At 33.8% G+C, this 18,490-nt stretch overlaps 1 protein-coding gene across 3 annotated transcripts in view; it reads right to left on the reverse strand.

Moving 5' to 3' along the window:
• PHTF2 (putative homeodomain transcription factor 2) overlaps positions 1-18,490 on the reverse strand; it is a 123,630-nt gene that overhangs the window by 34,918 nt on the left and 70,222 nt on the right. For all 3 annotated transcript variants that reach the window (XM_054564136.1, XM_054564135.1, XM_054564137.1), the window contains exons 4-7: positions 13,605-13,674; positions 12,810-12,968; positions 5,417-5,582; positions 3,541-3,705 (exon numbers count right to left, since the gene is read on the reverse strand). In XM_054564136.1, the coding sequence (XP_054420111.1) occupies positions 3,541-3,705; positions 5,417-5,582; positions 12,810-12,968; positions 13,605-13,674 (560 nt within the window). The remainder of the gene's footprint in view (positions 1-3,540; positions 3,706-5,416; positions 5,583-12,809; positions 12,969-13,604; positions 13,675-18,490) is intronic.

Below are 18,490 nucleotides of genomic sequence, written 5' to 3' on the forward strand. Positions count from 1 at the left end.
CACACAAATAAACTGAAGCATTTTGATTTTAAAATAAACACACATATATCTAAATCACCATTCCCTACCAAAAATAAAAAGCAGGGTAGAAAGAAGCTGGTATTAGGAATTGAAGTACTAAAATATAGAAAGAAAAGGTCCTTTTAATACTATCTAGAAAATGTCTACCCTTCTATAGTTATACTTAATGCATATATTGAATAAATTCACTTAATAAAACCAGAGTTAACAATATTTTCTTAGATCAGCCCAAACATCTTCAATCAAAGGCATTAGGGCTGTGAAGTTAGCAGTACCTTGAAAACAGGAGACATACAAGTCTATACTGATCTTACTTATTTCATGACAGAAACAGTATTTTCTGCACTGGACTTTGAACAAAAAAGCATTTGCAAAGAAACAATGTGCAATTTTATGGCCATGGTCAAGGTTCACAGTTTTATAACTAGACTGCCACTCTAATCTTTCGTTGGCAAGACCTGTACAGAATTTTCTTTAAAATATTATATTTGACAGGAAGGATAGCGCTTTGTCAAAAATATCCACAGGAGGAAAGGACCTTTAGAAATATATGTATAAAATTACCTCACTTCCTTTGTGAGATGATGATCTTGGTCTTTTCTAAAAAAATGCAAACAAATATATAATCTACACCATAAATAAATCATAAAACTGGATGGTTTTCACATTAAAAACTTTAACCAAAAAGTTAACACAACTTTTAAAGAGCTTACTAGCTTATAAAACTTCAAATCTGTACCAAACATGAAAACCAGTGTTTCTGTATTTAAAACTTAATCAGGTCATCAAAACACTCACGGAACTCTGTACCTCCACAGGAAAAAGAAAGCTGGAAGTATTTGTTGGTGCTCTCAAAAATATGTGGAGGTATATAAACAGATCCAACTGAGGATCATCCTTTTAGTATTAAAGGACATTAGAGAGTTGCTACTTAACAGTAGAAAATAACTCTTCTTCTAGAACATAATATGACATTTCTAGTTCTGCTCTCATTTCAACAAGGTTAGAGAGACATCAAGGGGGAGAGGAGGTTAGAGAAACAGAATGAATAAAATTTCAGATATAAGCAAATGATAATAGGAGCCTGTGTATTACCATCACTGCTATCCGGGGCTATCATATACCTTGATTACATCCTAACATAGCCCTTCAAAGACTCTTGGATCCTTTGGTATCCTCTACAACACATAGTTTGAGGAGAATGTACCAAGTTAGGTCTGCTTATGGTACCCGTAATCTTTCTAGGATCAGTCCAACTCTAAAATACAGTGACTTTAGCAAATTTAATGAGATAATCTGGTGACCTGGTTTTATTCGATTTCTGTGTCTTAAGCACCAAGTCAATTTATATGTTACTGATTTTCTACTAAAAAAAGGGCATAATTTCCATTCACTGTCTGTTTCTGAATAATACTGTCATGGTCAAATGAATCTTAAGACATGAAAGAAAACTCAGGATATATCTGAAATCTGAAATAGGCATTATACTGAAGAGATACACAATGTAGATGCATTCTTCCTATTCACTATTTTCAGTAGAAACTATAATTATGCTAATTTAAGACTATAATTCACTGAAACTACAGTATTAAATCCTTAGAAAATATGGTTGATTTCTGTATTTTAAAAAATTGATACTTTCTTTAGCTTTGTTCTCTCAGGTTCATAGAGTTCTTTTATAATTTCTTATTTTTTTCAAATGAGAAATACTATGTATGCTTTGTTTAAAAATAAAACAGGTTTTACCTTGAGAAGGCAATGTACTTAGAGATGAAAATTAGAGTCTTTCTAACTTATAAACACATGATGTAAATACTGTAGATTTCAACCTAACATCCAGAAAACCAACAAGATACCATATACAAAGCTTAAATACTTGTACGGTTATGCATTTATTTTCCTATAAGTTATGTTAATTCAGACACCTTAATGGAGTACCCAGTTTTTCAATTTTTTATCACCAGAAACAATTTTAAGTCTCAGCTGATATTTTAGTTTAGGGCCTTTCTGACTTATTAAAGCCTGAATGAACAAAACATCATCAAGGTTTCAGAACTCAGTTTAGAACTTCTAAAATTAACATTTTTCTTAACATTTTTTTTGTACCTAATATTTAAAAGTCTTATTATTCACAAGCTGGCAAACCAGTACCGGAATGAGACACTACAATGCATCTTTAAAAGCACTTATATTATAGTTGTCATGATTAAAGGAAATAAACCCCAAAAGATTTAGCCACTATAACATTATAACAAAAGGAGGGAAACTGAAGTTTGAATCTCATTTGAGAAACATGGTAGAATTCCAAAGGCACCAACCTACTGTGTTAGGGGATTCTGAATACTAAGTAATACAATATCAGTTCCAGACAACCAAAACAACTAAATAATTCCCCAAAAGTAAAACATATCCAGTATGCTATTTATAATTGCTTATCAAAAGTTGAGAAATGTTTAAGAAACTACTTTGCAGTGATAAAACTGTCCCATCCTATTATAAGAAAGGAGAGCAATTTCAAAAGAAGAAGAAAAAAAAAAAGACTAAGAGAGATACAGACAGAATCCAATACAAGTTAAAAACCAAACCAAACCTGTATCTTCTCTGGAGGAAGCAACTTAATGCAATGTTACAGCAAACAATTAAAATTTTGGAAAATTTCCCCCAAAGTTACAATCAATGAAAATAGGCCAAGGGTATAATTGTTTAATTATATACCTAATGCATGATAAACTTTATAAGAGCACAATCACATATTGATGAAACAATGATACTAGTAGAGGAGTTAGCAAAAGTGACCAAAATAGTCATTTGCAGTATCCCTTTCCTTGATTCATAAATTTAGCAACTGTTATCAGTTATACTCAGTATTTTGATAATAGCTTGCTAATTTTTCCAAATTTATTATATGTATATGTACACTAGTAATATAACCCTTGAGTTTTAAATTAACTAGTCAAAATAATTATATAAGATTGAGTTAGGTTTAATTTACTTTTGAAGTTTCCTATCATTACACTTCCTTACTTGGTATTTGAAATATTTATTGTGGTACAAATTATACAAAAAGCCCAGTATGTAACAACAGAATTTCATCCAATAGTATATTTTATTCTTTTAAGTAAAAATACCTACGTTTTATATTAGATAATTTTAGATAATTGAGACAGGAATTAAATTAAAAGATCATATGGCTCTTGTGACATATTGGTAAAGCCAATTTGATCTGTACTGCTATAAAAATAACCAATTAAAAAGAAGTAAAATAGGACTTGAGAAATCACAAAAGAAACCAAAATCAAGAAACCCAACTAAATGTATTTTGATGGTATATATTCTCATATAAATATATTTATACATATCCTTTATTTTTCTGTAGTATACAGTAATATAATTTATCAAAACAAAATCCATAATAGGGCTGTCATATGTAAAGTCATTAATACTTATTATCTGAGACAGAAGTGCCAGAAAAGGGATAGTGCATCTCTATGTCATATGAAGCCTTGAATAAATACAAACCCTGATAAAAAGAAAGCAGCGTGCCAGAGATCTCTGAAGACTGCGCCAACGCTGTATGAGGTGCTTGTACCGTAGCTCTGAACTGCTCCCTCCTGTGAATTATCTGTGGTACTAGAACCATCTCCTTCCCTATGTACTTCCAAATGGGCTGCTTTTCTTAATTTCCTTTATCAGAAGAGATAAAGAATGGAAGGTAGTTTTAAAATTTTAACAACCACTTTTGTGGTAGTATGTTTAAAATTTTGGCAAACATAGACATAGGAACTTTAATACATAATGAAGTTCAGATTTACTAGATAAAAGTTAACCCAAATATAAAGTACATATTCAAGACCACTTTCTGTAAAAGTTAAGGTATTATCCGTTGCTTATACTGATGGTCAGTGGATATTAGGTAGTAAGGATTGCATTAAACAGGTATTTTCAAAAGCATTTCTTCCCTATTCGAATGTCACTAACCTGCAGATAAATAAAGAAAAAAAAATTAAATCAAAGAGGATTATAATCTAACTGATCAGCAATGTTAAACTGATCTATTTTTATTTTCAAAATAAAAAGGGTTTACATTTCAACATCCGCAAACTGCAAATGTCACAATTTCTTAGTAACAATATTCCAAAGAGGAACTGTTCCAGCCCTGACCAGGTGGTTAATTTGGTTGGGGATCGTCCCATACACCAAAAAGGTTGCAGATTCAATTTCAGTCAGGGAACATACCTAGATTGCCAGTTCAATCCCCAGTTTGGGTGCATAAGGGAGGCAACCAATCAATGCTTCTCTCTCACATTAATATTTCTCTCCTCCCTTCCTCCCTCTCTAAAATCAATAAACATACCCTCATGTGAGGATTTTTAAAAAAGATAAAAATAAAAGAGGAATTGCTCTAAAAGACCTTTAAAACAATTCCATTGTACTGAGTGGCCAGTGAGACTTGGTACGTTTACTTAATCTGGGTACAATGTTAAACACCTTCAAATAGCATTTAATAAATAGAATTTAGATAAAATTTTTTCTTGGCTCTTGTTTTTGCCAAGTCATCATATAAGTATAAAGTTTTTTAAATAGTGGGCATTAGTAACTCCAACTAACATATTGGGTTGGCCAAAATGCCCATTTAGTTTTTTCTGTAAAATTAGACACATTTTTCATTTTCACCAATAACTTTACTGATTTGGATATTTTGAATATGTCAGCTATTTCTAGTGTGGTATAACATTGATTGTTCTCAATTATGTTTCAATTTGATCACTATCAACTTCAACTGCTCCATCCCAAGGTAAAGCATTGTGGTGTGAGAAATCTCTAGCATGAAACTTCACAAACCACTTTTGACACATTCTATCAGTCACATCACCTTTTCCATACACTGCACAAATCTTTTTTTGCTTTTAATTGCATTTTTATCGTTCTTGAAATAATAAAGCATAATATTTAAAAAAATGTTGCATATTTTGTTCCATCTTCAATGTTAAAATGGCTACACAAAAATTCACCAATTTCGATTTTTTTTTAAATGCACACTGATATGGCAGCAACTACAATACAAAGTAACAAAATTATTTCAAATGAAGTTAAAGGCAAACTAAGTTCTACTAAGCTATCTTACAGAAAAATGACTTTTTGACTATCCCAATATATTCCCTACATTGGTTTAGGTGCCTAGCAATTAGCTACAAGAAAGAAAATAAAAACAAAAACAGGTATGTGGTTTCAAAATGACCCTGAAGCAAATACAGAAACAAAATCCTATTTGGTATCTGATTCTGAAGGTCACTGCTTTATGGGAAAGAGTAACTTCACAAGGTAACATTTTATTCAAATCAAGAACAATTCTAGATTCAAATCATAGAAATCTACAAAAAGGTTTATTCAGTACCTTCTTCTTTTACCCCCTGTACTTAGAGGAGGCTTGGGTGTTCTTGTTGAAACAATCTGGCAGTGCACAGTTCCCAGGAGCAGCATCAGCCATATCGGCCCAATCACTTCTGTCAGAGGTATGTTATGTGGGCTAGAAGCTGAACAGAACAATACTATTGCAGCAACTACAAAAAAGGAAAGAAAATACATTATAGATCTGATAGTCACTTTTTCCAAACTTAAATTGCTTTAATATTGCTTCTTGCCAGATTATTTTTCTAAATTTGAGTGAGTTTAAATGTTTCTCCAGACAAGCTCTTTCAGACTGGCTAACCATACTTGTTGTTCAGTTATAAACTCTTGGATCAAGAGAACAATGAACATAGTCTCTCAAGTACACACCTTACCACTACAATGAAAACTAAATGCATATGAATCTAAGGTCATTCCTGGTAAGATCCCAGACAGTCAACAGAACCACATTAATCTCAAGTGCACTTTTTCCTTTGATTAACAAACATGGACTTCTACGATAAATACATAATAAGGTTATAAAAAGCTTCTTTTCAGTAGAGATCTATCTACTCAGAATTAACAGCACAAATTTACTTGGGCATATTTCTCAGGGAAATCACTAAACACCCATTAATGCTAACCATTGACACATGAAGAAATCTTGTTCTTGCCAGCTCAGCATCACTTAAACTTCATAGACAAAAACTTTATCTTTTGGGAATCTGCTTCCTTTATCTGTCAATCAAATGGTCTTATCTCTCCCATCTCAGGGATAGACCTGTAATCTAGGTTTGCCACAGTTTTAACTCTGGAAACAGTAATTAATAAAAAGATGGACATGTGACCTAAGCAGGACCAGTCAGAATCTTTTACAGTGAGAAACAAAGGTATTTGAAGGCCTTTCTCCTAGGTCAAACACTAAGGACTATAAATATAAGAAATTGCCAGGGTCACCTCAGCCATCCTTCAAAAAGAGCCTCCCTACTGAAGAGCATTATGCTAAGCGAAATAAGCCAGGGGGCGAAAGACAAATACCATATGATCTCACCTATAAGCAGAACCTAACCAAAAATACAAAGATGCAAGGAAAATATGACCAGCAACACTGAAAGGAAAAGAAATCAACAGAGAAAAGAGGGAAGGAGGGAGGGGCGGGCAGGGAAAGGGAAGGGAAGGGGAAAGTCAAGGAACATATAGCAAGAACTCATGGACAAAACCAAAGGGGAAGAGCTGAGGGAGGGAAGGAGGGAGGGGGCAAGGGAAAGTGGTGTGGGGGAGGCAGAGACAAAAGAAAGAAAGAAAGGAAGAAAGGAAGAAAGGAAGAAAGGAAGAAAGAAAGAAAGAAGGAAAGAAAGAAAGAAAGAAAGAAAGAAAGAAAGAAAGAAAGAAAGAAAGAAAGAAAGAAAGAAAGAAAGAAGGAAAGAAAGAAGGAAAGAAAGAAGGAAAGAAAGAAGGAAAGAAAGAAGAAAGAAAAAAACAAACTAAGCAAACAAGCAGAACAGAAACAGGGGGGGGAAAAAAAAAGCCTCCCTAAGAATGAGACCAGCATAAGAAAAGAAGCGTAAACAGCATAAAAAGTTAAGACATCATCTAAGCCTCTAAATTCAGCGATGCTTGAATCAAGGGCCTAGGAGTACCTAATTTGTTTTTGGGACAACTGAAGAATTTGAGTATTAGATTTTTCTTTTTAAAAAATAATTTTTCTAAACCTCATCTGAAGGTATGTTTATTGACTTTAGAGAGAGAGGAAGGGGGGGAGAGAGAGAGAAAGCAGGGGAAAGTGGGGAGAGGGGGAGGGAGGGGGAGAGGGGGAGGGAGGGGGAGAGGGAGAGAGAGAGAGAGAGAGAGATTGGTTGCCTCCCATATGTGCTCTGACCAGGAATCAAACTCAAAACCTTTGTGGGTTTGGCACTCCAACTAACTGAGCTACCTGGCCAGGGCAAGTATTAGGAGAATTCTGTTCATTTTGATAGATGTGGTCACTGGAATGTGTTTAAGATTTTGAAGAGGTTCATACTGATGCATTCAGGGGTAAAATGTCATGATTTTACGTAATTTACTTTAACAAAATAGATTAAGTAAATATGCCAAAAGGTTAATAATTATTTAATCAAAGAGATGGGCATATGGGTAGCTATATCATTTAAATCAGGACTCTTTTGAGAGAGAGATGAAAGCTGTTAATAAAAGCAAGAGGACAACAGAAGTAAACTTGGATAGTTACATAGTCCCAGGCAAACTGGAACATATGGCCACTCTGTTTATGGCACAAGTCTATCTAGTTTCCTGGAATTTTTTGGAAAGCTTTTATGATAAACAGTAAAAACAACAGAAAACTTTTTGTAAAAGCTAGCTGGCATTTGGTTTCTGCCACCTGCCACTGAAGAATCCTGGTCTAGCATACCAAGATCTAGATAAAACACCACTTTATCTTCCAAGATGTTTAAGAAGTATCATAAAACAAATTTCAGCCTATGTTCTCCTGAGTAATAAGGTTCTTTAGAAAGAAAAAAAAGACAAATTTTTAAAAATGCCAACCATCTTTATGAATTACCCTGGAATTTAACTCAATTTCTCTAGTAGTTTTATAATAGAGTCTGGGATATGGAAAAATATATAGATTTTTGTTGTTTTTATTATGAACTGTATGTAATGTGACCTTTATCCACTTCCTTAACTTTGTTGAGCCTTGGTTTATTCCTTTGTACAAAAATAGTATATAGCTACATAGGTTTCAAGTGGACTAACACATACATGTAGAACACTTTGAAAAGTTCCTTACATATAGTAAATGAGTCCTTAACATTGATAAATAGTACTATTAGCTATTATTAACTTAACTATCTTCCAAAAGGAGGAGGATGCAAATGTTACTTAAGAGGTTCAGAATTTTAGGCACAAAGAAGAACATAAAGAACTTCGGATTTGATATACTTCTTGCTGGTTATTTATCTTTCAGCCCTATGACCACCACTTTCTGTAATTCTAGGGCTGGGAACCTAAAAACTACATTTTCTGTCTCAACTAAGGTTGTTATACTCTGTGAAATTTTGCCAATGGAAAACATTAGAAAAGGGGAGAAGGAAGTTGCTTTATTCCTCTCTCTTTTCCTTCTTCCTTTTAGCTATGTCTCTCAAAGTAGCTATGTCCCTTCCATGGCCTCAGTTCCAGAGCAGGTGGTCCTGGCATCACCTCCTCCCTTTTGTTGCTCCTTGAGTAAAGGGTTATGAAGATATAAGAAGAAAACATTCACTTCTCTGTTATCCTGTTTGATCATTTAATGAAGTTCTCTGAACTAGACAGTGGTGTTAAAGATTTTCTGCTAAACAGCACTTCTAGAGATTTCTCCAAAAGATGAACTAAGACAAAATGTTCTTTACTGGGCACAAGTAGTTCCAAGGCAGGGTTTCACATACTGGCCAAGCAGAACTCTACAATCATCAGGAATATAAAATTTCTGAAGTTCCATTTTTAGATCTATTGATCTTTAGGATTTAGTGGCTGGTGTTAGGCATTAGGAGTAGAAAGACAAGTAAAACATAGTCTATGTTCCCTGCCCCTCTTCAGTTTAGAGGAAAAAAGGTGGGCGTATAAAGAAAAATCAGAATACCTATAATGTACTGAATTGTGTACCCACCCTCATAATTCATATGTTGAAGCTGCAAGCCCCAATGTGACTATATTTACAGACAGGCCCCATAAGGATGTAATAAAAGGTTGAATTAAGTCATAAGGGTGGGGCCTTAATCCAATAGGACTGATGTCCTCGTAGGAGGAAGAGATACTATAGATCTCTCTCCATTCACACACAGAAGAAAGGCCCTGTGAGGATGCAGGGAAAAGACAGCCATGTACAAGTCAGGAATAGAGTTCTCACCAGACCCCAACCCAGATGGTACCTAATCTTGGACACCAGCCTCCGGACTGTGAGAAAATAAATTTCTGTTGTTTAAGCCACCCAGTTGGTGGTATTTTGTTATGGGAGCCCAAGTAGACATATAGGATACCTATGGTAAATGCTGCAATATACAAAGGGAGACAAAAAAGAAAAAAAATTATAAAAAATTGTGTATTTATTCTTTCATGTTCAAATTTCAGTCACCTTCGAAGTACTCTCTATTTGATGCAACAAATCTATTGAGTTTTTTTCCACTGCTCAAAAGCTGTTTTTGAATTTGCCAATTTTTAAAAAGATTTTATGTATGTATGTATATAAGTACATATGTATGTATTTAGGGAGGGGCAGGGAGAAAGAGCTAGAGATAAACATCAGTGTGTGGTGGCCTCTCTCACACCCCCTACTGGGGACCTGGCCCACAACCCAGGCATGTGCCCCGACTGGGAATGAACATGCAACCCTTTGGTTCACAGGCTGGCACTCAGTTCACTAAGCCACACCAGCCAGGGCAAGAACTTGTCAATTCTGATGCCTTTTAGTTCTTCTACCATTTTTTGTTTTATCTCTTTCACCAAAATAATTTCCCTCTGAGGACCGGGAGAAACAAAAAAAAGTCACTAAGGGCAAGATTGGGTGAATAGGGAAAGCGGTGCATGGGGTTCATGATGTTTTAGGCCAAAAACTGCTAAACACTCAGCACGGTGTGGGCAGGTGCACTCATAAATCACCCATCATGAAATGGGCAAACACACTGAAAGAGTCTTCAAAAAGAATTCACAGCCTCTCATAACAACACCAGCTGGTACCCTGACACAGGTGCATTCCTAGAACACTCACCTAGCAGGGGGAAGCCTGTACTACAAGCAGCCTCCCCCTCCAGAAGATAATCCTGGTATTTTTGAGTCCACTCTCACATAGGAGAAACATGTAACTAAATTGGGAGGTTATAAAAAGTATTCTGAAAGAAGGTGATGTCTGATGCCTAATCTAACTTTGAGAGCAGAAATAGGAGTTAACTAGGTAAATGAAAGGGAAGAAGGCTACCCAGGCAAAGAAGATTTGCATGTCCAAAAGTATATATAAAGAAAGCACAAAATGTTTAAGAAACAGCAACAAAGAGGTAATTTAGTCTGGTTAAAGTTGGGGAGAGACACAAGGGACTGACTGAAAAACTTGCCTTATGGCTTGAGGTTAATGATAACTAGGGAACGATTTAGACCTTAAGTGGCTGGTTTGGATTTGCAATTTAAAAGGTAAATGGACAGAAGAAGGTAGAAGATATAACCGCTTTTGGCAGTAGTCTGGAAAGAAATGATATAAGCAAAAAGTAGGAACGGAGCTGAGAACACAAAGTTGAGATACTTAAAAGGCAATTGAAGTAAAAAAAAAAAAAACACCTATAGGGAGTTTTATAAAACCAAATCTAACTGCACATGATTCTACCTTTTGGAAGATAAGGGTTAAATAGAGAATGAAGGTGTAACTCAGAGTACTGCACCCTACTTTAATATACATAGAAATGGAGGCACAGGAGTTTCTAAATGTACTAGCAGACTGCTAAAGGTCATTAGGGTCATAGCAGCACTTTGTCACTGGCTGTGTAACTTGAAGCAATTAAGTCACTTCTTTAAGTTTTACTAGGAGAATGTTCAGTGTTCAACTTGTGAACACACAATGTTAAACTTCAGTTCTAAACTGGCAAACATCTTTTCATGCCTGATCTACCCTATGTTCCCTATTTAACTTAGGAAAGCCAGTGAGTAAATTTCAGACACAGTATTTTAATAACTTCTAGTTACACAGGAAGGAAACTAGAAAGTGACAATTAGACAATGCACAGTTGTTATAATCAATGATACTGATTATTACTCTAATAAGTAACTGTACTTTCTGACTGCTTTAGAATAAAGTTTTTTTCCTTTTGGTAAGCTAGAAAGCACTAGGAGATAATTATACTTAGGTCTCTTAAATCTTTTTGGGAGCAAAGGAAACACAAGAAAGTAACTTGATAAAAATACATTTAGAAGAACTATCATATAATGTAATGGTATTATTTAGCAACAAAAATGGTCAAGTTCTTAAAAGCAGTTATAAATGACATGAAAATCCTTGGTAATGTTATACTTAATTGCAGATATTCTAGGAATTTATCATAAGAAAATAATTCAAAATGTTAAAAATACTACACAAACTATATGTTAATTTCAGCATTAATTATAACAGCAAAAGACAGCAAAAGCTTAAATGTCCAATACTGACATAGGATAGGGTACTTTCCAATAATTTAAAATTATATTTATAAAGACTCTGATAGTTGGTATGATACAAGGTAAAAAAAGTACAATTGTTTACAAAGAATAATCTCAACTATATAAAAAATGTTACAAAGTAAACTAAAAGATTACAGATTGTTTTTTCCTTCATTTTTTCCCTACATTTTCCAAATTTTCTGCAGTGAACATGTGTTGTTTCTTTAATCAGAAACACACACACACATTCTATTAACAACAATCACAAAATATTCATAGTCCACTCCCTTTTATGTATATAAGATGTACCCTGGCTTAAAGGAAACAACTTTACCTAAATAAAAATCTGTAGTTTTAAATTATATTTTCATTTACTTAAAAGAAATTATCTTTTACGTAGGGTTTTTAATAAACCATGTTTAAATAATCATTCAGGATTAAAATCATGTTTTTAAATAAGACATTAAAAAGACTGAGAGTACCAACCAAATTAAAATCATTGCTTTGTTACAGTGATGGAATATGAGCGGTTTTCTCTTGAAGACTCCAAATGTCTTACAATGTTGTATATTATGCACTGTATACCGTTATGACTATATACTAGAATGCTGCTGTGATAGGAAGCAGTGTAACAGAGTTGTTAAGCATAAGGTTTTGAGTCAGATGGTTTAAACTTGAACCTGGGCTCTACCACATTTGGTGATTGTGTGACTTTAGGCCATAAGGTTCTTCAGAGTCCCCTGTCTATAATAAGCTAGGCATAATAATACTACCTATATTTCACTGAGTTGCTGTTAAGAATTAAACAACAATCTGTGAAAAGCACTTACAACAGTTCATGGAATGCAGAATTTCATTCAGTAGAGGATAAGGGCAGTCTCAGATCACAATGGTTAAAAGAAAAAAATTAATCCTGGCTAAGGCAGGAAAAATGAACTTGCATAAAAGGACTGGTGTGGAATCTATATGGGGGAGGGAATACACTTTGAAGAGACTTCTTAATTTTTAAAAATTCTCTCAATTTGTATTTTGCTCTAGCTATGCACAGATTCAAATTTTAACAAAATTATATTGAAAAATAACTGCTTTGTTTTCTCATTGTTATTGTTAGTGTCTTATTAAATGAAATATTACAATGAATATTTATCTTCATATTCAGTAGTAATACATATTTTTATAAAAGCCTTGGTAACCCTAAAAAAAATCCTGAAATTAAAAGCAAAATGCATTTCTGTCATTTAATTTTGTACCTTGAAGAAGATAAAGGACAAGAAGCCAGAAAAAGATGACTTTAGATGTTACTTGTAACCACCACCGGAAGAAAAAGGGAAAAAATACAACTCGAACAATTCCTTTTCTAGTCAGAGAAGTCCAAGGACTTTCAGGTTTTGCCTTAGCAAATGCAGACCCTGAGAAAAGTAAAATGAAATGACTGAGTACATTTATTAGTCTTTAATTTCCTTAGAGAAAAAATTTCAACATTTGAAGAAAAACAAAACATGTATAATTTTATTTTGTACTATTCTATGAATGAGAAATGTCTCATTTGGGTAGTAGACATTTTAAAGAACATTCTTCTTGCTATCATATTAACTCAGGTACTTCAAAAAAAATGTTTAACTGAAATAACAGCACAATTTCTCCCATATATTTTATAAATATGACAATATTCAAATGTCAATTCCAGTTAGGAATTTTAAATTACCACTTTAACACCTTAAACTAATATAATATTGTATGTCAACTATAATTTAAAAAGTAAATTTTAAAAAAAGTCACCACTTTCATTTTTATAACCAAGTCTTAATGGTTTGCTAAGTAAACACAGCTTTTTCTTTGTACTTATTTCTTGGAATCATATTTTGTGGAAGGAATGACTAGTCGATGGTATTTAAATGCTTCCATTCTGTTTTTAAAACTATTCCTGCTTCATTCAGGCTCACAATTACTTTTATTTCTACCAATACATATCTAACCCATTTTGAATTCTGTTTCTTCAAGGTCATTTTCTAATTGCATTAAGCATTTATTTTTCCAGGGCTCACCTCTTACAAGATCAACATCTATGAGGTCTGGTTTCACATGCGCTGTTTTCTTTGGTTTATTCCTTAAGCCCTATAACATATTAAAAGTAGTATTGGTGAGAGTGTAGATCTTAAAAGTACTCATCACAGAAAAAAATTTTTTGTAACTATATTCGGGGACAAATGTTAACTACACTTACTGTGGTGATCATTTCTCAATATATACAAATATCAAATCATTATGTTGTTTACTTGAAACTAATATAATGTTATGTCTTTACCTTAATAAAGTATTAAAATTGTGTGTGTGTGTATATCCAGAAGAGCAGAAAAGAATCACCTAAAGACTTCAATATAAATTTAATGCACTAGACAAAAATGTAACACATTATATATTTGTTATAAATGGAACATATGTGTAGTATTGTAATAGAGTTTATCACTTTTCAAAAAAATTTAGGGATGTTTCTAACATGTGGTGTCTGTTTATTACTGAAAGTAAAATTCTAAACAAAGATTATTGCTACCAATCAATTTGGATGTACAGCCTGAGATGTCCCAGGAGACTGTGTTGGCTCCAGATTTGCATAGGAGAGTGTTGAGGCTGGCTGGGGTGACAGTGGCTCTGAAGGGCTTTCAAGGTGTGATGCTGAGGGCACTGCTGCAGTGGACCACAGAGCTGAAGACAGACAGGGATGCAGACTTCTAAGCAGATGCCAGCATGTATGTGTGGTATCAGCTGAGACCCACAGAGAACAATGCATATCTCAGGCTTGCCACTATGTTCACATGCGTACTAGACGAAAATGCCACCTGATTACCTCAGAACTTGGAGGTCATGCCCAATAGGTGGAAGAAGGAAAAGCAGGAACCACAACTTAAATTAGTTTAAACTTGGAATTACTAAACATTAAGTTTCTGCCATCAGTGTACAGAAAAGGGTGGATATCAAAATTACTGAAAAAAAAAAAGACTACAGAAAATAAATTACACTTTATAACTTAAGTCTAGAATGTTAAAAATTGGAAGAGTTTAAGCTAAACTCCTTAGGAGCCAAGTGCTAAGAGATGGCAGTGCTTAGATGATTTGTTGATTATTCATTCAATTCACCAAGTAATGTTCAGTGCTTTGTTTGGTCCTAATTCAAGTAACTAACAATGACCACCTAAAGTAAAAATTTGATTACATAATGTTTGCATCAAAAGCAGAGGAGAGTATTTGAGCTCAGAATTAACTGAAATGTTTAAACCAAAAATGTACTCTGAAATCAAGATGCAATTAAACTTTGAACCCCTGCAAATAGTCTGTTCCTCTGAAGTTACAACCAACCCAGAGATACAAAGATTCAAAAACAAAAGTGAAAAAAAAGGTCAGAGTTGAAGATATATCCATGTTAATTTTATACATGGTTGGTTTTTATATTCACAGATTCCACATTTGCAAATTCACCTACTCACTAAAATTTATCTGAATCCCAAAATCAACACTTGTGCCTTTGCAGTCCTTTGCAAACATGTGCAGACTGTCCGTAGTAAAAAATGGGTCACCCAATGTGCACATTCCCAGCTGAGGTCAAACGGGGCAATGCTCTGCTTTCTTGTTTCAGATCTCAATATTGTAATTAAGTGTCCTTTTCACAGTCTATTGAGTGCTGTATGTATATTCTGCATTTTTGGGGTGCTTTTTGTTGATAATTTTTTTGTTTAAAATAGCCCTTTAGCATAGTGTCCAAGTGCTGTCTAGTGCTTCTAAACGCAAAAAGGCTGTGGTGCCTCTGAGAAAACGTGTCAGATAAGATCTGTTTAGGCACAGTCACAAGGGGGGACTCCAAAAACCCGGAATTGTCTTCTGTAAGGTGGGTGGGTGCCTTTTAGTAACATGCTGTCCCTACTAGGTGAGTGGTCTAGGAACCTATGTGTATCAGTGTACCAGCTGGTGTTATTGTGAGAGGCTGTATTCAACTTCAGTGAATTTTTCTGAAGACTCTTTCAACGTGTTTGTCCATTTCATGACAGGTGATTTATGAGCTCACCTGCCTACACCACACTTAGTGTTTGGCAGTTTTTGACTCAAAATGTCATGATCCCCATGCTCCACCCTCTCTATTCATACCAATCTCGCCTTGAGTGACTTTTCTTTCCTCACGTTAAGAAAGTCCTCAAAGGGAAACGTTTTGCTAATGTGGAAGAGGTGAAACAAAAAATGGCAGAAGCACTGAAAGGCACCAAAATCGACAAATTCAAAAACTGTTTTTGAGCAGTGGAAAAAAGTCTCACTAGGAGTATTGCATGAAATGGAGAGTACTTTGAAGGTGACTGAAATTTAAACATGTAAGAATAAATACACAATTTTCTATAAAAAAATTCCAGGTTTTTTTGGGTCCCCCCACATACAGTATTTTTGGCCATGAGTTCAATGTTAATGAAACCAATAATACATATTAAATAAGGGGTTTTTAAACAGAAACACACTTAAACAAGGTTATGTACTGATCAGTTGAAGAAAGCGTTGTGGCTAGAGGCCTGAAGGAACTTAACTCTGTATTTCTCCTAGGGGCAATGGTCAGTATTCACTAATTAGTGTTCATGGTGACTTTACAGAAAATAACTACTGTGAATGAGAATCAACTACACCTGAACTTCATTTCCCATTTTAATGTCATGATAAAGCAGCTAACAGACTATGAATCATTCCTGATAATTTGCAAATTGGAAAGGTAATTCTAATAATACATACGTTTAATAAAATTTCATTAATAGAGTACTATTTAGATTTGGTATGACATTTATTATGAGATTTTTACTTTTATTAGTGCCAATACATTTAAGAACAGTAACATTTAATTTACTTGTTTTTCATACATTCTTTAAAAATAGTTTGAAAATAACCTTATAGCCAATGTTTTACCACAAATCTAAATTTACTGTTATATAACTAAAGTTTTTATCAAGATTGTTTTAATAACTTGAGGTCCTTATAAGAGGAATAGCATATTATCTTGTCTTAGGCCATTATGCTGTTTTTCACCATGTTCATTCTACCTGACCTTTTTATATGCAGTTAATTTTCTATTTTATCTTTCATTAGAGCATTTATTTTGAGTTACATTGTAAAGTCATAATGTAATGACCAGTTTTCATAAAACTTCCTCTTCAAGGTAGCCTATCAGAGTATTTCAAGGGTTTAAAAAAAAGAAAAAGAAAATTACACTGATTAATTTTCTATTATTATCTTGTTCACAAAAATAAAAGATATTAGCACCAAGATACGAGCATTCATAAAATCTGATTTTAATTAAGTACATATTTAAGTTGGAAAATTGGTTTAAAGTAAACTAGATCCATATAAAAAGACATAGCTTTCAGTACTAAATACAATTATGGGCCTTCAAAATTTTTAAGTGGTGACAATAGACTTTTGGTGGTGAGCATGCCATAGTATATACAGATACCGAATTATCCTGTACACATGAATCTTATGTACTGTTATTAACCACTGGTACCTCAATAAAAAGAAAATGTAACTAAAAAGTTTAAGTGAACAAACAAAAAATGAAAACTAAGTCAGTTTTAAAAAAGATTTTAAAAGTTACTAGTTTAACTAGAAACTAGAAACAATCAAGTAGTACAAATACAATTAATCTCCAAGAATTCAAATAACATATTTTTTACTGAATATATATTTAAATTCCTATAGTACATTCCTGAAGTGCAATGACACAAATAGTATGAAGTTTTTAATTTAAAAAAATATATAAGTATACAGATAATGTCAAGCCAAAAAACCTAACAGGGCTGTTTAAGTTTAGAAAATACTTTGGTTCAATGACTCAGACTTCCATACTTGGACCTATTATAACACTTAGACTCTACTGAAGAATGTAACCATCAGTTTCACTTTCTGGAAATCCTGTTTAGTTCCCCCCATCCCATTTTTCCTCTGGAATGACTTTAAACAATCTCGTTCTTTTTGTTGAAGCTTTAAAACTGTATTAGGTACTAAACCAATGGGAAATTCCACATTTAATTTTAAATTTGGGTCAAGATGATAAGAAAATAAAAGCTTTCAGTTATAACTTTTTCAAAGTTTAAGAAAAAATAATTTGCAACTAACAAAAGTCAACACTTTAGCAATATAAATTTTTGGTTTTTAATTTAAAAAGATAAACATTTCCAAAATATATAATTTCATGGCTTTCTTTTATTTCTTTAGTTGTTGCTCATTGCTTGACATATGAGCAAACTGATAACATAGAAGGATGAACTCAGTACATTGGAAACAGTATTCTCTGTGCCACAGGTACAATGTTTTTGTTTTTTTTTAAATCAAATAGTTAACATTAATACACGAGCTGTGCACTTGTCCACCTTTCTTAGAATGAATGCAAAATTATTTTACGCTATAAAGAATATGCCTCCACTAGAATGTTTAGTAAGAATGGTTTTAGGCTTGTCAACACAGTGATCCTTTTAACATAAAATAACAAGAGTAAATTTTATTACTGTTTTAATTCTTCAGTTACTATTACAAAGTATTATCTTTAAAGGCAGACATATTTCAGAAACAAGTTGTAGGTTTTAGCCTTCCCTAAATTCATCCTGTCAGCGTACCAAAAAACAACTAATATAGTCCTTTTTTTATCCTAACCTCTATTTAGGCATTAAAATAGTTCTTTTAAAAATGAGAAAATTACAAGGACCAGGGTCCAGTACAGAGAGTCCGTTTTCCTAGAAATGGGGTGCGGCCAGAAAGGGGGCTGCCCCCTCACCTATCATGCAGGGCATGCTCTGGGGAATCTGGTGCTAAACCATTGTAGACGACCTGTTCCTGGGCTGTGGTTTCAGAGCTGGCAGAGCAGCTCCCTCATTGCAATCTATTGAAAGTCGGCCCTCAATACAAGGGTTTGA

The sequence above is a fragment of the Pteronotus mesoamericanus genome, unplaced genomic scaffold, assembly GCF_021234165.1.
Source record: "Pteronotus mesoamericanus isolate MK-2021 breed Mesoamerican mustached bat unplaced genomic scaffold, CSHL_Meso_final scaffold_85, whole genome shotgun sequence".
NCBI classification, from domain to species: Eukaryota; Metazoa; Chordata; class Mammalia; order Chiroptera; family Mormoopidae; genus Pteronotus; species Pteronotus mesoamericanus.